At 50.3% G+C, this 22,437-nt stretch overlaps 1 protein-coding gene across 1 annotated transcript; it reads left to right on the top strand.

The window, feature by feature from the left end:
• The first annotated feature begins 8,994 nt into the window (after positions 1-8,994).
• Positions 8,995-12,422, top strand: LOC147239276 (transcription factor Sox-9-B-like). The gene is made up of 3 exons (XM_086196409.1): positions 8,995-9,770; positions 9,850-10,100; positions 10,178-12,422. The coding sequence occupies exons 1-3, from the start codon at positions 9,352-9,354 to the stop codon at positions 10,960-10,962; spliced, it is 1,455 nt and encodes a 484-aa protein (XP_086052535.1). The 5' UTR covers positions 8,995-9,351; the 3' UTR covers positions 10,963-12,422.
• The last annotated feature ends 10,015 nt before the right edge of the window (positions 12,423-22,437 follow it).

Below are 22,437 nucleotides of genomic sequence, written 5' to 3'. Positions count from 1 at the left end.
AATGTGAACTGAAATATGGGGACAAATGGGGACAACAGACAAATATCCAACGCAGCCGGTTAGCACGTTAGCATGAGCTCACTACGCTGATGTTCCATGAGGTCAAACCTTCCAGTGTCACACACAGCATTAAGAGGAAACTGATAGAAGACCATGTGACATTATCTGGACTAGCTAACACCTGACCCCTGGAGGAGGGGCTTCTACCTCTGTAGCAGCTGATCAGGATCCATGGTAACCAATAAACCCACAAGTCTTTGCATTCCAACATGCAGTTCACACCTTGATGCGTCCATAAAGGACTAAAGTTCTTACTCTGAGCTGCTGGCGGTCGGGAGGGGCCACACCAATGACAGTCATTTCCAGCTAGCTCCTGCTGGCAGGAAGAGGCGGAGTCAGGAGACCTTTCAATCTGTCAGGGTGAGTATTTTTTTGGAGCTGGTCATGCTGCTCGGATGACCTTTACATCTGGAGGAGGAAATCTCCTCGATATGAATGAGGGTGAACGGCCTTGCTTGAGGAGGACTATGGTACAGCAAACTTGGCTCAGACTCCTGGGGTCATTCTCCTTCCTATAGCGGTGGTCCGGATGAGTGTGGTTAAAGGCAGGACGGTGGTTGAGTGGAGGGGCCGCTGCCAGCCGGCCCAGGCACTAAGATATCATCACCATTTCATTAAGTCGACCTCTGGGTTTCTCAGCAGGGCGGCGGAGCGGGAAGAGGCAGGTTTCTGCAGCATCAGGAGCTGATGCAGGAATAATAGCAGGACTGGCAAACCCTCAAACACAGGGCCGAAGCTCCGCACACCGTAGGCATACTTGATGAACTACAGTACGAGGGAATACTACAGGCTGTTCTGATTCAGTCAAACAAAGCAACACAGGTAGGAAATGTGATGAGTCAAAGAATGAGTAAGGGACAAATAGAACACAGCACAGGAGGATCGAGAATATTTCTCCATCTATGTGATTTACTTTAGCGTTTAACAGGAATCTCATTTTATTTTTATGGTTCTGGGTAGTTCTTCTGTCTGGAACACTTTCAGAAAAGTTCTCACAACTTCCCCCAAATGTCCCACGGGACTTGAGAATGAACTGAAAAGATTTTGGTGGTCAAGGTCACCTCAACTGAACACATCTCAGGAACGCCTTCAGGACATTCAAACACAGTTGAGTTAAAAATGGCCCTCCAAGTTGCTGTCTCTCGCAGCATCTCACGCACCCTCAGGGCTACGTCCTCAACCACGGGCCTCGTTTGCCCTCTGACCCAGAACGAGTCCAGCAGTTTAAGGATTTTCCCTCTTTGTCTGTAGAGACCAGTCCAAAATCCAACTCTTCTGGCTCCTCTTAAAGGTGGGCATTGTCCATGTGGCAGTGATTCACTCGCATCATGTTTGACCTGCTGGCTTGATAAACTTGCTGTGCTTCTGCTGATTCTTGGTTTTTGACATTGTGTCTTGTGCCCATGGAGTTTGTGGTTCTATTGCGTCCTTTTCTGTCTGTTTTTGCCCTCGGGGTCTGTTCATGGTGTTTTATTTTGAAAGTTGACCACAGTCACTATGCCATCTGTGTAGGGACTTCCTGTCTGGCTCGTCCTGCTCTGGGCAGATCGATGCACAGTTGCGTCAGTTCTGTTAAAAGTAGACTCCCTCGAATTCCTCTTGATGTGACGCTGGTGGAAACTGCAGCACTGACTCGAACACGCCGAGGCTAACCTGCTCGTAAGTAGGTTTTCGCGCCGTCTCCTCCCTCTGACAGAGCCATAAACGCTCTTTCATCCTTTCAAACCATCACACACGACGGTGGATCATTTTACCGTCTGAATAAGAACACAATTAAGTTGTGCAGTCTGTTAAACACGTGATGCAAAACATGCTTTTGGTCAAACCATTGCAAACCATTGCATTTGTTTTTATGGATGTTTAGCGTCTCGTGCTAGCCAGCTTCAGGAAGGCAGCGTGGTTCTGAAGGACGTTCCGATATAGCGGTGATGTCACAAACCAAACTATGCATCCATCCATTTTTTGCCGCTCATCCTGTCACCGGGGGGCGGAGCCTATCCCAGCAGCTTTTCGGGCGTTTCTGTGTGCTATATCAATATATGTATCTTCTTTTTGTATGCCTCACTCCAAGACTACAACTCCCAAGAGGTGCAGCTTCTACCTGCGGGTGTGCACAGCTGTCCTGCGACCAGCGACTGAAGAGAGATGAGTTGGGTCTTTTGTCTGCTTGGTTCATTGGTGATGTTCTGTTTGTCCAACAGAACCAGAACCACAGGGAGGCATGTTTTCACCACCTGGTGCTGCCTCCTCCTGCCTCAGTAAGCTGTGTAAATGTGCAGCATTATGGTTGGACGTCCTCCGGCGCGCCGAGCAGCGTTTTGCTGAGTCAGAAGTTTTTCTCCCTCAATCTCCGCCCTTAATCGACGGTGCTTCTCCGTCCAAGGAGGAGGGAGTTTTCCAGTGGCACGAGCCACCTGCTGACAACTGCCATTCTTAGCCCCAAAACCACCACCTCTCACACACACACACACACACACACACACACACACACACACACACACTTAAACCCAAACAACTGCTCAGCATTAAGGTGTGGATCTGTCATTAGTTAGCTTGGCCTGGCTCGGTCAGACCATTGTTATTCTTAAAGCGAGGACTGTTTGCTCAAGCCATATCTTTGGAGGGAAACGCTGCTCCTCTGCGGCTTTTTCGACTCAGCTAAAGTGGATTGAGTTTCCTTTCACTTTTCCTGCCTCTCATAGACTGAAGTATGATCAACTAATGCACACATTTAAACCAGCAACAACTCACATTGCTGGGAAAAGGGACCAGGGGCACAAAGTGATCAGGTTTGTTTTCAGTCTAAAAGAGCAGTGAGTCGCCATTTTGGGCATCCAGGGTGGTTTTTGCTGAGCTGGAGTCATTGAAGTCTGAAGCTTAGGAGGAGACAGGCAGCAGGGTCTGGACGATGATGGATGTCCATCCTCCTCAGCAGCTGCCTGGGTCTTTGCTAAGTGTTGTTCAAACAACATGAGATGCAGAATGACGTTGGGTCAACAGACACCCGGTGCTCAGACGCTCAGATCAGAGCGGAACAGACGCACACAAGCTCGAGCCGCCATTCATCATGCCAGACTTTCTGAGAATGGCACATCACACCCACCTGAAGGCTGCAGGCACCAAGATATCAGATGCTTCCCTCAAATTCTCTCCATTTCTTCAGCGTTAGACTATCATTCATTCCCAAAGACTGAGCGGAGGCGAGCTTTCGCTTCGGTCGCTAAATACATTTGCAGTATATCTTTCTCCAACGTCTTCATTCAGCTTCTCAGCAGCTCTTGAACTGAATAGTGCAGGAACACACACACACATACACACACACACACACACACACACACTCTCTCTCTCTCTCTCAAAGGCAAAGTACATAGAAGCAAGACAACGGATTCTAAAGAGACGACACAGCAATGAAGAAGCCTGTGAGCCCTCTGGCAGCAACCACCTCCACCGGTCCCACCAGGTTCTTCCTGAACCTGAATATGCAGCAACTCCCTACCATGTTGGGTGAAATCAGCCTCATCATTTTTTACACAATTTCATTGACATACAAATCACACACAGAGATATGCACACCTCTGAGAACTCCACTTTCTTAGCTGCAAATACAGAAAGGGAGGGAAGCTAACAGGCCTTATTAGCTCAGTTTAGAGATGATATACGTTCGGCCTCTAAAACTCTAAGAAAACTTTCCACTCTTGAAATATTTCTCAGCGGAACACATAACAACAACTAAAAGGACTTTTTTTACCTTTCAAGTACATGGAAATACGTTAAATACGTTTTTCGCTCCTTCATCACTTGTCTGTGACTCCAGAACGCAGACAGAAGCAGACACGTATGTTTAGCTTGAAGCTAACGGAGACTGACGGCTAACAGCAGCCAAACTGTCCAAAAACTCCCGTTATCATACCCTCCAGGTGGTCTGGTTGAGTCCACCTCACCTTAATCCACAAACACTTTGATGTGCACTAAAATTAGTGCACGTCTGGTTTACACTCGCTCAGCGACTGGACTTTATCTTCTGCATTATTACAGAAATATTTGCATATCATTTTTATGGCATAGATGCCTTTATTCAACAGGAATGACATGCAGCAGAGGACCTCCGCCGGGATTCAAACCAGGCTCAGTGCATGTGTGACAGCCACTCGACCACCTGAAAGGTTCTTCAGGTGAGACACAGGATGACACCCTGATGCTGGCGGCGTAGGAGAGCGAGCTGGGATTCGCTCAGATGCTTCACCCCAAACCGCCACAAACTGAAGCCTCCGCATTCAACTCCTCCCTCAGATTCAGTAAATCCAGATTATGACCCTCATGACGGCAGAGTCGCTGCATTTTGCTCAGTGCCAAAGCCATCAGTGGTCGTCATGCTGGGCTGACGGCTTCACGCTTGCATAGGAACATCAATTCAGGAGTGCAGCACCAGGAGGTTGACCTACTGGAACATACTGGTACCATCACAGCTGCTGTTGGGAAACTGGTAAACTGGTACATTCCCTGTCATGAAGCGGGCGGACCAACTCCAGCCTGCTGCTGCCTGCTGGCCTGACAGCTTGAGATCAAATGTGTACAAACTTGCAGGTTTCACCTGGACTCCACTTGCTGGCTCTCATGGGCCTGAAGCTGAAAAATGTAAGCAGGCCTGCTGGACCAAAGAAGAGCAGACAGAGTTTAGCAGTTGCTTCTCACTGTTTGCTCAGATTTTTACGCTGTAGCTCCAAGTCCAGATGAGAAGTTTCCCAAGACATCAGCAGCTCTGCCGTCCTGCTGTCCGGCCTTCGCTCAGCGCTGCTCATCCAGCCTCCACTCATCCAGCCTCCACTCATCCAGCCTCCGCTCATCCAGCCTCCGCTCATCCTCCACTCATCCTCCACTCATCCTCCGCTCATCCAGCCTCCACTCATCCAGCCTCCACTCATCCTCCACTCATCCTCCGCTCATCCAGCCTCCACTCATCCAGCCTCCACTCATCCTCCACTCATCCTCCGCTCATCCAGCCTCCACTCATCCAGCCTCCACTCATCCTCCACTCATCCTCTGCTCATCCAGCCTCCGCTCATCCTCCACTCATCCAGCCTCCACTCATCCTCCACTCATCCAGCCTCCGCTCATCCTCCACTCATCCTCCGCTCATCCAGCCTCCACTCATCCAGCATCCACTCATCCTCCACTCATCCTTCGCTCATCCAGCCTCCACTCATCCAGCCTCCACTCATCCTCCACTCATCCTCCGCTCATCCAGCCTCCACTCATCCAGCCTCCACTCATCCTCCACTCATCCTCTGCTCATCCAGCCTCCGCTCATCCTCCACTCATCCAGCCTCCGCTCATCCTCCACTCATCCAGCCTCCGCTCATCCTCCACTCATCCTCCGCTCATCCAGCCTCCACTCATCCTCCACTCATCCAGCCTCCGCTCATCCTCCACTCATCCAGCCTCCGCTCATCCTCCACTCATCCTCCGCTCATCCAGCCTCCACTCATCCAGCATCCACTCATCCTCCACTCATCCTCCGCTCATCCAGCCTCCACTCATCCTCCGCTCATCCAGCCTCTACTCATCCTCCACTCATCCAGCCTCCGCTCATCCTCCACTCATCCAGCCTCCACTCATCCTCCACTCATCCTCCGCTCATCCAGCCTCTGCTCATCCAGCCTCCACTCATCCAGCCTCCGCTCATCCTCCACTCATCCTCCACTCATCCTCCGCTCATCCAGCCTCCACTCATCCAGCCTCCACTCATCCTCCACTCATCCTCCGCTCATCCAGCCTCCACTCATCCAGCCTCCACTCATCCTCCACTCATCCTCCGCTCATCCAGCCTCCGCTCATCCTCCACTCATCCAGCCTCCGCTCATCCTCCACTCATCCTCCGCTCATTCATCCTCCACTCATCCTCCGCTCATCCAGCCTCCACTCATCCAGCCTCCGCTCATCCTCCACTCATCCTCCGCTCATCCAGCCTCCGCTCATCCTCCGCTCATCCAGCCTCCGCTCATCCAGCCTCCACTCATCCTCCACTCATCCAGCCTCCGCTCATCCTCCACTCATCCAGCCTCCACTCATCCTCCGCTCATCCAGCCTCTGCTCATCCAGCCTCCACTCATCCTCCACTCATCCTCCACTCATCCAGCCTCCACTCATCCTCCACTCATCCAGCCTCCACTCATCCAGCCTCCGCTCATCCAGCCTCCGCTCATCCAGCCTCAGCTCATCCTCCACTCATCCTCCGCTCATCCAGCCTCCACTCATCCAGCCTCCGCTCATCCTCCACACATCCTCCGCTCATCCAGCCTCCACTCATCCTCCGCTCATCCAGCCTCCGCTCATCCAGCCTCTGCTAATCCAGCCTCCACTCATCCAGCCTCCGCTCATCCTCCACTCATCCTCCGCTCATCCAGCCTCCACTCATCCAGCCTCCGCTCATCCTCCACTCATCCTCCGCTCATCCAGCCTCCACTCATCCTCCGCTCATCCTCTGCTCATCCTCTGCTCATCCAGCCTCTGCTCATCCTCCGCTCATCCAGCCTCCGCTCATCCAGCCTCCGCTCATCCTCTGCTCATCCAGCCTCCGCTCATCCAGCCTCAGCTCATCCTCCACTCATCCTCCGCTCATCCAGCCTCAGCTCATCCTCCACTCATCCTCCGCTCATCCAGCCTCCGCTCATCCTCCGCTCATCCAGCCTCCACTCATCCTCCGCTCATCCAGCCTCCACTCATCCAGCCTCCACTCATCCTCCACTCATTCAGCCTCCACTTGTCCTCCGCTCATCCAGCCTCCGCTCATCCTCTGCTCATCCAGCCTCCGCTCATCCTCCGCTCATCCAGCCTCAGCTCATCCTCTGCTCATCCAGCCTCTGCTCATCCTCCGCTCATCCAGCCTCTGCTCATCCTCTGCTCATCCAGCCTCTGCTCATCCTCCGCTCATCCAGCCTCCACTCATCTTCCGCTCATCCAGCCTCCACTCATCTTCCGCTCATCCAGCCTCCACTCATCTTCCGCTCATCCAGCCTCCGCTCATCCTCCGCTCATCCTCCACTCATCCAGCCTATGCTCATCCAGCTGCCGCTCAGCGCTGCTCATCCTGCCGCCGCCTGACACAGGATGGGCTTTAAAAGCTGCTGCAGATCTTTTACAAACTCATGGTTGTTGATTGGTAGACGTGTGCCGGTTCCACATCAGCTCACATTGTATTCTCGCTCTCTGCGTAGATGAAAGTGGCGCCTCTGTCCAGTTCCTGGTCCACCTCCTTTCCCTCCGTCTACTCCTGATTGCTCCTCATCTCCATCCTCTCCCTCCGTCTGCCTTTTCTTCTTTGCAAGCCTCCATTAGCCATATTTACCCTTCTGAAGAGCAAACAGCATGTTTTCCACCCCAGCCACAGCGCTGTGACTCAATGCGTTCACGCCTCTGTTGCTCTACAAGCAAACGCGGTCACGTTTTGGCGGGCCTGTGCAACGGCACGCAACACACACGCCACCGCCACGACGTCCCAGCAGCTATTAAGGCAAACAGCTCCCCTTCTATTTGTGTTCAAAGTGAATATCTTAAATAAGCAAGTCTGATGTAAATAAACGGGGAGGGGGCAGGGGCGGGGGGGGGGTAGGCGATGTTAGGATGTAGTGTTTTGTAACCGCAGGTCTAATTGGTCAGAGAGAGAAAGAATTAGGGAGTGATTCAGAGTAGAGAATGCAAACAAGCTGCATGGTAACATCGCTGCACACACACACACACTGTGAGTGTGTGTGTGTGTGTGTTTGTGTGTGTGTGTGTGTTAATAGGCAGCAGCCACAACCAAATGACCCGACATCTGTGAACTATTAAAAGTGACTTCAGGTAGCACACGTTGTCGACATTAGCCTGAAGTACGATTTACATTTCCACATCTCCACCAGGCATAATAAACAATCAGATGGTGTGTGTGCAGTGTGTGTGTGTGTGTGTGTGTGAGAGAGAGATATTGTACCTATTTTACAATGTCATGTTAATCATATTAAATCAACGTAAAGTTTTGCACAGTGAACAAAATAATGTGTATTTAAAGACTGAAAACATAATTATATGGAAATACAAGTAAAAGCAGCTCCATCATGAAAGTACTGCGTCCCCATAGTACTACTTGAACATGTTCTAATACAACTGAGGATGCTGAGCTGATTTTACCTCCAACTCCGTGGGATTTTGACTGAATTAAAAGAATAAATTGAGAGGGATTTTTTTCTGAAAGAAAATGATAAACAAAAAAATCTTTAAAAACCTGGGAGTCGCGTCTTTGTCTCTCAAACCTTCTGAGGGGTCAGAGCGGCTGCTCCCTTCAGGGACACTGAGACACCACGGAGGCTGGAGGCGTCCGCACTCCTCCAGGTGAACGACGGGAGAACCAAACCATGAGGAGCGCTGCCGTGGCGCTGCAGAGTTGTGACGGCAGCTGTTGTGGCGACGGCGGCGGCTGGAGCTCCAGCGGCCCCGTGCAGGCTGCTGTCGCCCCCTATTGACCGCACGGCGCATCTGTGTGTGTCTGTGTGTGTGTGTGGGGGGGGGGGGGGGGCGTTGCAAGTGCGCGTGAGATGTTTGGAGGAGGTGAAGACAGGAGAGGAGCTCTGCTTACACACCACGTGCTTTGTTTTTTGTTTCTAATTTATTTCTCTTATTTTTTAAGCTCCGTGATAATAAAAGCCTTTCATTCATGCAGGTAAGAATCAGCCGCTTCACTTCCTCCACCAGGCTGGAGCCACACGAACCGGCTGCTGCTGGCGCGCGGCTCTGTGTGTGTGTGTGTGTGTGTGTATACTATGACGGTACAGAGAGGAGATCAAATTCCTGCACGCTGACGTCACGCGCTGTCAGCCAATCGGCAGCGGGCTTTCCTGAGCGGCATGGTCGCGCTTTTATAAAGCCCGCGCGCAGCCCGTCCGCAGCTCGAGAGACTCGCGCGTTCTTGGGGATTCTACTTGGAGACTCGGAGAGGAGAAACTTTACCGACTCGCCCTGCAGACGTGGAGGAGAGAAGCCCCTCGCCGGCTGCTGTCTGTGTTTTCTGGCTCTTTTCTCTTTCATGAACGCGCTCGCTCGCCTCCGGAGTCCGTCAGTCGCCCGCGCGTCGCGGCGCTCGCGCTCCACGTCCCTCTGACGCACCGGAGCAGCAGCGGATCGCCTCCTGCGCTTCGTCCCTCCGCGGGTCCTCCGTCCTGGCAGGTTAAACTCGCTCCCCGAGGCGCCCCCCTCTCGCGAGACAAGCAGAAATCAACCGTTTTTCACGCGTGACTTTGTCCTCCACCGGTGTTTCGTATGAATCTGCTCGACCCCTACCTGAAGATGTCGGAGGAACAAGACAAGTGTCTCTCTGACGCGCCGAGCCCGAGCATGTCCGAGGACTCCGCGGGCTCCCCGTGCCCGTCCGGCTCCGGCTCCGACACCGAGAACACGCGGCCGTCGGAGAACGGAGGTCTGGGCGAATTCAAGAAGGACGAGGACGACAAGTTCCCCGCTTGCATCCGTGAGGCGGTGTCCCAGGTGCTGAAGGGCTACGACTGGACCCTGGTGCCGATGCCGGTGCGCGTAAACGGATCTACCAAGAACAAGCCGCACGTGAAGCGGCCGATGAACGCCTTCATGGTCTGGGCGCAGGCGGCGCGCAGGAAGCTGGCGGACCAGTACCCGCACCTGCACAACGCCGAGCTCAGCAAGACTCTGGGCAAACTGTGGAGGTAAGACCGGCATGTCCCCCCCCTGTCGTCTAACTGCTGCTTGTGGTCTGTAAGTCGACTAACGCGCTGCGTGTCTCAGGCTCCTGAATGAAGGCGAGAAGCGGCCGTTCGTGGAGGAGGCGGAGCGGCTCCGCGTGCAGCACAAGAAGGACCACCCGGACTACAAGTACCAGCCCCGGCGGAGGAAGTCGGTGAAGAGTGGGCAGAGCGAGCCGGAGGACGGCAGCGAGCAGACGCACATCTCCCCCAACGCCATCTTCAAGGCACTGCAGCAGGCGGACTCCCCCGCCTCCAGCCTGGGGGAGGTGCACTCCCCCGGGGAGCACGCAGGTGAGCACTCCGCTCCTGTCGCTGGTCACTAGCAGCAGAGATGCACGTCATCTAATCTGTCTCCTCCTGTCTCCCAGGCTCTCAGGGCCCCCCCACCCCTCCCACCACCCCGAAGACTGACGTTAGCTCTGGGAAGATGGACCTGAAGCGTGAGGGAGGCCTCCGGTCCCTTCCCGATGGCAGTGGCGCACGCCAGTTAAACATCGATTTCCGTGATGTGGACATTGGCGAGTTGAGCAGTGATGTCATCTCTCACATTGAGACCTTTGACGTCAATGAGTTCGACCAGTACCTCCCCCCTAACGGTCACCCCGGCTCTGCCAGTAACGCCACGCCAGTCGCCTACACTGGCAGCTACAGCATCAGCAGCGGCGCTCCGGTCAGCCCGCAGGCAGGAGGGGCCTGGATGGCGAAAAGCCAGAGTCAGCAGGGACAGCAGCACACCCTGACCACCCTGGGGAGCGGCGGCGGCGGGTCAGAGGCCAGTCAGACCCAGCACAGGACCCAGATCAAGACAGAGCAGCTGAGTCCGAGTCACTTCAGCGAGCAGCAGGGCTCCCCGCAGCACGTCACCTACAGCCCCTTCAACCTTCAGCACTACAGCTCCACCTACCCCGCCATCTCCAGGGCGCAGCAGTACGACTACTCCGACCACCAGGGGGGCACCGCCGCCTCCTACTACAGCCACGCGGGGGCTGGCCAGGGCTCAGGGCTCTACTCGACTTTCAGCTACATGAGCAGCCCCAGCCAGAGGCCCATGTACACACCCATAGCTGACAACACAGGGGTGCCCTCCATCCCCCAGAGCAGCCCCCAGCACTGGGAGCAGGCTCCAGTGTACACCCAGCTCACCAGGCCCTGAGGACCCCCCCATACACACACACACACACACACACACTTACATGTACAGCCATAAACTCCGAGAACACTTTACTTCAGGGAGACGTCCCCTCCAGAGCGGCTCCCTGACAGAAGACACTTGAAGAGGAGGAGAGCTGGACTGTGATTGGCTCACGCCGTGCCTTGATGTTGTGTCATGATAGAAACGATTTATATATTTTTAGAGAGATGAAGAGACTTCAGTCGTCCTCTGTGAGGACTGACTTGATTGTCGATATTTCAGTAGGTACTGTCTCTATCTTTTTTCTTCATACGCTGGCAGTTTGTAGCCTTTGGGGGGCGGTTTGGGGTGGGGGGGGTAATTATTTGTACCTGTAGATATAAATTTAAAAGCTTTATATTTGAAATGGGGGGTCAGCGACTAACCAATCACGGTCGTGCAGCTTCTGCTTCTACTTTAGGGTTCGTTCCTGTTTCCTGTGCAGCCTGTTTGTTTTTCATGTTCCGTGTCCTTCATGTCATGTGACATCATTGGGAATTATTAGGCAGTACAGAGAGAGAGAGACCTGGTCTCACCATGTAGAGTCGGGGGGGGGGGGGCAGCGTGCCCACCGTCCGTGCCTTGGATTTTACATTTCCTCTAACTTTTCTACGTGGGTGTGTGCCAACAGCTGAGATTACACTTAACCAGGCAACAGCTACAGGAAGTCACCTTTGACCTCTTGGGTGCCCCTCCTCCCCCTAGAGTCTCTCACCTCCCCCCTCCCTGGTTTATTTATTTATTACCTTTAATTTTATTGCAAAGTAATTATTTTGCATGGTGTAGTAACTAATCAACCCTCGTTACAGCGTAGGCGTCCCCTCCTGTTTTCTTTGGGATCTCCAGTCCCGGGGGTGTTTAGACAGAATGGTACATGCTGTAATCATCTTTTATTTATCGTATCTAAATGTCTATTTGAAATATGTATTTGCCTTTTTCTTAGTGTCGGGGGGGCTATCTAACAAAAGTGTATGAATTATTTGTTATTTGTGAATTTTCTTTGACTTCAGACTGAAGCTGAAAGAACTGGAAGTTATTTAGGTTTTTAATGTTTGGCTTTTGTATCTCTCCCCCCGCCATCACGCGTGGGATCTTCCGTCCTCTCGGCCCTGCGGGCGCCATTTCCTTCTCTCATATCAAAAAAACTTTTGTTTTCCTTCTGCTATTTTGCATTGTATTTGTACTGTCTTTAAAGAATCTTTTGTATATGTATTTGCAATAAAAAAGAAAATGATATTGAAGAAGAGGGGCGTGGGTTGATGTCTGGCTGAGGCGCACGCCGGAGCCTTCGGGGGAGCTCAGTCCCACCTGACAGCCCTGTTGGTCCACAGGCCTGAGGCAGTGAAAGGGTTAAGAGCCCAGCGCCAGGAACCAGAGCCGGTGTTTGTATTCCCAGAAGCCTCGTTTTTTTTTTCCTCCTGCTTTTATTTTCTTCCTCCCTCGCCGTCAGCTGGTAGCAGCGGGGGGTAGCCCAGCTCTGGGGGACCTGATATGTCCAGCGCAGTAAAACTACTGAAAATACCCAGAATTTATTTCAATAGCTGATTCTTGGGGGAGCAAGAAAAGGGGGGTGCACAGGCCTCGCTCGAATAAAATCCCAGCAGGGGGCCGAGGTTCATGCGAAGGAGAAAACAGCGCTGACTTTAATCTCCGGTGCTGGAAGTGCGTGTGACTGATGTCCTCAGAAAACCTGCCGTTTCCTCGCCGTAGCTGCGGATCAACGGTTCTTGAAGCTGCGCTCTGATGACGATGTTGGCGTTGCCCCAGATGGGGTACAACATACAATCTGGAGGCCATTAGCTGCTCACGGGGCTAATGGACGCCAGCGCAGGCCGCCGCTGCTGATCTGCTTTGTAGAACTTTGACTCCATGCGGATCCTGTCCGTGTTCTTCTCACAGTCCCTCTTAGAACATGCAGAGAAAAGAAACGGCAGCGTCTTAGAACGTTCTACTACTGTGGCTGTAATGTTCTAAAACCTGTGAGCAGAACCAAGCGGGCTGGAGCCGAGCCTGGCGCTGATGCACCACCTGAGTGACTTCATCTGCTAATCTGGGAATTTCCTTGACCTTTTATTCATTTATTTGAAAAAGTCGGATAAGAAACAACAGAAAAAACTTTCATTCACCTGCTTTTTGAAAAACGAATGCAGGCACACAAACGAGAGAAGGGAGAAACGATCCTACCAAACCAACCCAACGCTCATTCAGATAACTTTGTTTTTTCTTTTTGACCCCCAAAACTCTGCTGTACTATAAAGACAACATTTGTCATTTCTTGGTCAAATAAATCATGAATCTGCTGCAGTATTTGTTGCTCTTCTGAGCCGTCCTCCTAGTACTGTTCTACTGCGTACTGCCAGTAGCCTTCTGCCGTCAGAAGAGAAAAGGAGAGAAAATCAGTCGTCATCACAACTGTTCAGACAGCACATTTAAAACACACAACATAGAACCCAAGACCAGAGCTAGTATTCATAAAGAACACACGGAATATTTTGCTTTTACAGATCGAGAGAACATGGATGTGCTGGGATGGAAAAGTAAATGTATGCAGTTGTATGTTCAGTTTCAAATGTGTTATTAACAATTCGTGCAAAACCGCGCACAGAAACTCTACTGACCTCCAATTAGAGGCGAATGTAAAGTCGACTGTGTTGAGTTTGATTGGCTGAAGCAGATGTGAAGTCAGGAGAAGGAACACGGCAGGAAGTGATGCATGTGGGGATTAATACCTGCTGACGGCGACTCCAGAGGCTGGTGGAGGAGTTTTACGTGCGAACTTCTTAAACCCTGGCCCGCTGACGGCGGTGGTGTTTTACAAACGCCGAGCTGAATACGGGGGAATTTCTGAACATTTAGCCGTTCTGGAACAGTGGGTTTGTTCTTGGTGTCCCTTCAAACAGAAAGAGAACTATCACAACTAATTACTACGAGTAAAGAGAAAGAACAGCAGCCATTACTCCTTTTTTCCCAGTTGTTTCTGATTCATTTTCAGAGATATTAGATATTGAATATGGGAGTGGGGGTGAAGCAGAGCCCCCCTCCTCAGACTGGGCTCATGGCAAAGGTCAAGGAGGGGAAGCAGCTGATGGGGGATGATGTTACGCTGCCCCGGGACCAAACACCATTTTCCTATGATGTGGATTATGTGTTTGGCGACTCAGTGTTTTGGTAATAATTGGTGGCAGCTCATTTATTGAGGGTTGATGAGCCCAACAGTTGAGACAAAGCCTGAGCCAAGAATCACTTTGTACTGCATGACTGCTGATTAACTGCAGACTTACAAATCCACCTCCACCAGGATTATTTGGAAAAAATAAGTTTCTCAGTAATCACAGCCATTGACTAATGTAATGTAGAGCTTTGGCTCGCGCTGCTCCAGCAGCGATACGATTTCACAGCTCCGCGTCTTGTGCATTATAACAATCGACACATTTGGATGATGGATGTGTCTAAAGGTTCTTGACATGCACGGTGGAACGCCACAGTCGTACCAGAAACATGATATGGTACACCAGGCTGAGGGAACACGGAACAACAACCAGTCTGTCTGCAGGAGCGACAGCACGTGCCGACGTTAGTGACACTCGCAGAGACGACACACGTCACATGACGGCATGAAGTGGCTGGTCTCTGGTTCCCAGCGCCTCCGTCTGTCTGTGGCAGGTTCAGAGCTCAGAGCGTCTGACATTTACAAGTACAGATTGTTTTACCCTCAAAATCAGCTGGTTGAGAAAAGTTGGTGACACTTCAAAGTAAGTCTGGATTAACAACTGTTAACTAACAATTACCTAGCAGTTGAACAGGGTGTGTACATAATCTCAGCTGGGACACTTCAGCTGATGTTCGTCAGGAGTCATCGTTCTGTAATATTTATTTTTACATCCACTTTTATTTTGATGATTGAATCATTGGTTGTTTCACTTCCTGCTTCTTTCTCCTGTCACCCGTGATCACCTGCGACCACCTGCCCGTGATCACCTGTGAGCACCTGCGACCACCTGCCCGTGATCACCTGTGAGCACCCATGATCACCCGTGAGCATCTGTGATTACCTGCGACCACCTGCCCCTGATCACCTGTGATCACCTGCGTGTGATCACCTGCGAACAACTGTGATCACCTGTGATCACCTGCGCGTGATCACCTGCGAGAAACTGTGATCACCCGTGAGCACCTGCGACCACCTGCGCGTGATCACCTGTGATTACCTGTCTGGGGATCCTTTTTTTATGGCAAAGGTTGCAAAGGTTTCTGGGTTCAGTGACAGGTTACCTGGCAACAGTGCTCAAAGGCCTCAGGTATGTTTCCTCCTGTGTGGTGGGTGTGTCAGAGGTGTCAGCCAATCAGCAGCGATGTCCTCGTGAACCTCTATGACTCAGTCAGCTTGTGTGCATCATGAATTTACTCAGCCTGGCGGATGACAGCGGCTCAGGACCCCCAAGAATAATAACTCATGTGCTGCACACACACACACACACACACACACACACACACACACACACACACAGAATATGCACACAAATAATACACACACAAGTACACACTTCATTGGTGCAGTTGAAGAAAGAAAATGGCAGGCAGAACCCCCCCCCCCCCCCCCCAGCGGCTCCTTGATGATGCAAGAACAGGGTACTGAACCTCCACAGCTACTAAATTTGCAACGTTGCAATCGTTAGGTTTCTCAGGCTAGAAGATGCCCCCCCCCTCCTGTCCTATCAGCTCCTCCCCTGCCTCCGCCCGTCCTGCTCCGAGCCCTCGCGGGTCCTGCTGCTCACGTCAGTCTTCGTCAGGTTTTAGTTCCTCTCGTTTCCAGCCAGTCTGTTTTCTTAGCGTTGCCTGGTTTGTTACATGTGCTGCTGGAGAGCTGCCTGGTCCTCCTGCTGCTGGTTACTGCGTCCACCTGCCTCCACGTTGGGGACGGTGTGCCAATCACAGTGGTCCTGCAGGGGGAGGTTTGTTTCCCCAACTATGAATCACACAAAGCTGCTCTAGAGGAGTCCTACATTTAGAAGAAAATGTGGAGCTGGAAGGAGCGCAGGAGGTCTCCTCTAAGAAGACAAAAATAGACGAAAGCAGGAGCAACGCAACACTGCTGAGTTCTTTGCTATTTGATGCTGATCAGACTTTGTCCAGGCTGGACAGGAACCAGATGGAACAGTCAGCTTGGGAAGGAGGTCCTGGCTGGATACGGAGCCACGTGACCGAACCAAACAGGCCGACCCAAGCGGCTCAGCTCTCACTGCTGACTCTGAACGGCTCCAGAAGTAACGTTTGCATTCATTTTCTCTGACATTCCAGAAAAATCCTTGTGTAAAGAGTTTTCCTCCAGGAACCAAGCCAACCAGCGTCATGAGTTATGATCATAAAATATTTGATGTGGTGCAAAAAACAACAGCAAAATGTAGAAAAAAAGAGCAAAAGTACAAGATGATATTCATAATTATTTGAGAGTAAAGTACCAACTCAACATTCCGACAGCAAAGCAGCCCCAACGAGTGCAGTAGCACACGTCACTGATGCACTTTGGGATTTTGGGAGGTGCGGCACTTCTCTGTAAGATAACGTGGAAAGCATTTTTCTCTTCTGAAAACAAGATGGATGTGCGGCGATGGTGAGGCGTCTGCAGGAGCTGAGACCTCCACTTCCAACCTGCTGACTCATGAGGGTCTGAGGACGGGAGATCATCGAGGCCCAGCAGCGTCTACACGTCAGAGGTGATGAGTTCATCGATGGGACGAGAAACTCTGTGCTCTACACTCACGACTGCTCAAGGTGCTGCAGTCTGTCTCCCTCTTTGGTTGTTCCTGGTCAGTTTTATTGAGTCAAGAAAGCCAGAACACACCAGCACTAATATATATACAGATAAACAGATGGAATACACACACACACACACACACACACACATATATATATATATATATATATATATGTGTGTGTGTGTGTATTCCATCTGTTTATCTGTACTAAACAGAGTTTTCTGAATGGGCTTTGTTAAATAAATACATGAAAAAAAAAACTAATTATATTCAAATTGAATCCAAATGTTTCCAAAGACATCATACAATCTGATTGGACTTTTTAGGAAATACGCCTGAGAAGGCACACAGGACTTTTCCAGTTGATGGAATGATGCAACGACCACTGAGTCACAGGTCTGAATATTTCTCTCAGTGGAACCTTTGAATAGCTTTAATAAGCAGCAAGAGGAGGATGATAAAGTGAACACCTCGTACTTCCACACACAACAGCAGCTGATGACATCTCAGGGGTGGACAGGAGAGGTAAATGTCAAGCAGGGGAGCTCAACTCCTGGTCCAGGGGCCAGACATGGCCCGCAGCACGAGTTGATAGGCACATGATCTCGGATCAAAATCAAACTTGCTCGTGGGGGGATACCGCGGTGCAGCGATGCCCCTGTCACCCGGCACCATAAGAGTTCTGGGTTTGGATTGCATGGGTCGGCTGGATCTTCTCCGTGTGGAGTCTGCGTGTTCTGCTCGTGTTCTGCACGCGTGTGCGCAGGTTCCCTCTGACCTCCTCCACGCACCTAAACACCAAAGTCAGTGGAACAAAAGCCTTTCGGATGCTGTCATGTTCTGGCGTCAGTTCTTAGTTCTTCTGATAACCAACACCCCAATGTCTCCTTCTGATGCCAGAACCACTGGATGGATGAGGTGGACTTGCTTCTTGTGGGAATACTTGGAGTGGCCCCTTTAGAGACAAGCCTGGACGGTCAGCAGCCTCCAGGTATGTTGAGCCCACTGATGGAAAAGAACATGTGAACGTGTAGCTCGGTCCACAGGCTGGGGGGGGGGCTACCAGGGGAACCAAGAGAGACAGACCGTCCCATGAAAGGATATCACAGGTGGCGAGTGGGCGGACTGGTGGAGAGCAAGAAGCACGCCGTCCCATCTGAGAAAGCCATCAGCCTCGGCAGCGGTCACATGACCGAGGAAACGGTAGTAAGGAGCCGAGGACGGAGGACATGTTTTATATGGATGTTTTCCACAGCAGACGGCCAAGCAGACGCATCACGTCACCCCAGAGGCATTAGCCCCGCCTCACGACCGCTGCTCTCCTTAAGAAACTGATGAAAGGTGTTTGGTGAGAGGAGGAGCTCAGATGTAGTCAAACGTGCACTTTCCCACCTTTCTAGTTTTGAATGATGACAACATTGGGCAACAATTTTTTACTTTTTTACTGTTGTCTAGATTTCTCCAACTGATTTAGGGTATTTTTGCACTGCTGAATCAGGAAATGGCATCTTCTCTCCATCAGGTCAGGTTTTTGTGCTAAGTTGATTTGAAAAAAATCAGACCTGTGACAAAATCGATTACATTTTTGTGGCATTATCAGCTGATTTTTGTCAACACATATCATTCTTAATATGTTTTTAAGAGAAAAAAATGTTTTTCCAACAACATAATTGATTACCTGATAGAAACATCAATTACTGTACACCTAAATTGCATGTTGCTTCACCATTGTTAAAACTTCAGGGCTTGAGATTCCGTTTCTTCGAACTCCTGGAATGCTCAGCGGCAGGGAGGTCTCTCTTCAGAGTCCAACAGTAGTCAGCCATCATGACTGCGTCCCAGCGACCCTGATACCTGGTCTCCATCTCTTTCATGTCCTGATGGAATCTCTCCCCCTGCTCGTCACTCATTGAACCCAAGTTCTCAGGAAACCGGTCCATATGTGGAAAAAGGTAGTGCATCTTGATGCTCATGTTGCAGCCCATGTTTCTGAAAGCAGTCAGCATGTTGTTGACAAGTTCTGCGTAGTTTCTGGCTTTATTATTGCCAAGAAAGTTCTTCACTACCAGAACAAATGCCTTCCATGCTTCCGGTTCCACTTCGTTCATTGAGTTTTCGAACTCTGAATCTCTGATGAGCTGACGGATCTGAGGACCGTCCAGACCGTCAAAGATGCCAGCTTTCTTTTTCTCCATGGTCAATCCTGGAAAAGCCTGGCACAAGTAAGTGAAGCAGTCACCATCCTTGTCCAGAGCCTTGGTGAACTGCTTGATTAAGCCGAGCTTGATGTGCGGCGGTGGGAAGAGTATTCTGTCTCTGTCCACCAGAGGGTCGTTGATGACGTTCCTTTCTTTACAAGGCACCAATTCCTCCCGCACAGGCCAGTCTTTTTCTTTGTGTAATGCTGCGCATGGTCCCTACTATCCCACATGCACAGAAAACATGGGTACTTGGTGAAGCCAGACTGTTGTCCCAACAAAAAGTTCACCATCTTCAGGTCAACACAAATAAACCACTAATGCTGATCATAACCAATTTTCTCCAGCACATACTTCACCGCTTCATACTTCTCCTTCAGTGTAGTCGAGTGAGCGATTGGTACAGAGGCAAACTCCACATATGTAGCAGAACACGTCAGGCTTCTGGTCGAAGCCATCTCATTCACCTGCAATATAAAAATGGGTACAAACCCTAACCCTAGGTCATAAATTGGCGCATGTAGGTATTGTACATTCTTCAGAGTTGAGACGGCTGCCCCATTAACTTTAGTTTTGATCCACCAACTTTACGCTGTGCCGCACCAATTTTTGGAAGATTTTAAAGTTTCATGACTTCAAACTGATCCCTTTTCGACATAATCACCCAGAACTATCGGACCTGAATACTTCTTGTCATAAAAATAATCATTTCCAGTCAAAACAATTATTCAACATGGCATTTTACCCCCACCAACATCTTCTAAAATGCTCCACACATGCGTACATGAGAACAAAAACATAAAAAACGACATGTGGCCATAGCTCAAAAACTTGACCTGATTGAGCAAAACCAATGTGATTTTTGGATTCATTCATGCATCAGATTCATCCTAAATCAGCTGAAAAAAACGCAGACAACATATTTGTTGTTGACCAGTGCAATGATCCAGGCTGTGTGCTGACCAGCTCCTACTAACCTACCCTGCTAACCAACCAACTGACCAGCACAGACCTCTCCAGAGCATTAACTTGAGTGCAAGATTAGTTTGGCTGGACAGGAGCTGAACATACACACTAGAAAAGTTTAGTGCTTCTACAATAAAACCAAGAACAAACCAACCAGACTAAAATGAAACTCAGAAACTCAACAGGACAAAAAGACTCCAGACAAATGAGACGTCCTTAAACATGCAGCTGACGGGAGAACAGGTGCCAACTAGGAACAGACAGGAAGTCAACTAAGAAAAGGAACACAAGGGATTGATATTTCCAATAAAGCAAACTAACCCTGGGAAAAAGAGAAATAAAGTCTCAAGTCAAACGATGACAATCCGGAATAAAAAAAATCAGAAAATGTTGCTTTTATCTGTCCAGGTTTTTCGATTCTTATCACTGAAGCAGTCACAGTATTTATAAGTGCAACAAGAATGTACCCTGGCAGAGATACAGACCCTGATGCTGTTCAGGCCAGGATGTCTGTCAGCAGAATCACGAAAAATGTTAGAAAATCACATCAACAAGGCAGAAAACTGGTTTTCTTCATCAAGTCTGGCTGAGTTTGCACGGCAGAGGCACATCCATGCTCTCAGGTATCGACTATTTCTCCTAGAATTCCGTTCACCTGCTCAGTATGAACTCTGAATGTTCTATGGAAGTGTGTGGGGCGTTGCTCCCCAAAAGTATCTGCACTGCTAAGAAACGCTAAAGGTAGTTTTCTTTTTTAAATTTGGTAACGTGGACCTCGTGGCGAGTCGTGAACAACGCAGCGAGACTCATTTCTGACATCTGACTCTAATGATCATGTCTGAACTTCATGTTAAAGCTCCAGACACAAAGGCAGCAGCAGCCTGTGACTGCCTGTCCCGCCACTGAGCTTCGCTCCAGTTTACAGCAGCAAACTCTTGATGAACAATGTTTGCATCGATACAGGACGCTGGTCACCGCCGACAATCCTGGCCAGCTGGATCTCAACCAGCGCCAATTACACAGGCACCTCGCTGTGACGTCAGAGGCTCTGAGTGACAGCGCTAACCCTAGACCACCGTAGCGATTAGCATCTGATACCCTTCCAGATGGCTGGTCTTGATAGGGTTGACAATGCTGGACCACACCATTGTTGGAGCGGTGTGAGGGTTAGAAGACGGAGCGTGACAGATGCTCGTGAAGCTCTGACTCAGGGAAGAAACATTCTCATCTGACTCTGAGGTCACGAGAGACGCAAGAAGAAAAGCGGGGCCCAAAGACTGCATGCTAATGCAGCGACATGCTAATGCAGTCACACCAACATTTCAGATGTAAAGCCTCCAGCATACTGAACGACCTTGAGGGGGGATTTTAGTGTTGGGTTGATATCTCTATGTGGGATGAGGGTCTCGTTGAGTCTGGGGCCTGCTGCCACGGGACTCCTTCCCCTGCTGACCTTAAGAATATTCATGTAAAATCAACCGTTAAACTCGTCATCATCAGCGAGTCCACAGGAAGCGATGACACTCGCTAGCCAACCAGCTAGGTGATGACGTCACAAGTTGATGAAAGAAGCACCGTGACGAAGAGATGGGCAGGACTGAGAGCTGGTGGCTGCAAAACGTCTGCTGAAGTTCAGCTGTGACTGTGAGGAGGAGGAGGAGGAGGAAGAAGAGGAGTAGGAGGAGGTGGAAGAAAAGGAGGAGGAAAATCCGTTTCCTCCCCAAACACCAACAGGTCCTGCAACTCTGAACCGGATCCCCATGGTCTTCAGGAGCCTCAGGCAACCGGGCCCTGATGTGACACCGTGATGTCGGACACAGGCCAGGACACTCAGGAGGACCTCCATTGTTCCTTCAAGCATCTCACATGAAGGAATTTGATCAAAATTCCTCTCTGACATCCGGAGCGACACCTGATCAATCAGAACGCTCCTCAGATCCTGAACCAATAATTTGACCCAGATCAGCCCCACAAGTTCCAAATCCATGCTTTCATGTTCATGCTGCTTGAAAACAGAGACACACTGCTGATCACATGACCTTCTAGACTGAGGTAATGATGTTAATATTAATAATACCAACACATATGAGCTTTATTTACAGTGAGTGAAACCCAAAGCTGCATGTATGTGAAGACTGGAAGAAAAAACGCAGACAAGTGAGAAGAAGTGAAAGCAGAACTTCCTGGTTCTGGTCCAGTAAAAAGACCTCTTTCCAAATTACAATCAGAGTGTGACATTTAACTGTGTAATGCAACCACATCTTGACATTTGTGATGACAAATGAGTCACTGCTGTATACCTCTGCAGCGTCACCTCCCTCTGCGTGGTGCGGAGGGACTTGGGTTGTGCGTCTTCCGCCGCCATCCTTCATCACGCGTCCCTGGAGACTGGAACCCACCAGTGAACCCACGGTGGAGTGTTACGATACAGATGATGCAACACAGTAGAACTCAGATGTAAACGTGACATTAGTGGAGAGGAATGGCGATATGCGATATGTGTGTGTGTGTGTGTGTCTTTTTAAGAACCTTCATTT

The sequence above is a fragment of the Aulostomus chinensis genome, chromosome 23 (genome assembly GCF_037954235.1).
Source record: "Aulostomus chinensis isolate RoL2024-O1b breed Wild chromosome 23, RoL_Achi_v1.0, whole genome shotgun sequence".
NCBI lineage: Eukaryota > Metazoa > Chordata > Actinopteri > Syngnathiformes > Aulostomidae > Aulostomus > Aulostomus chinensis.
This window is presented reverse-complemented; position numbering and strand designations above follow the sequence as displayed.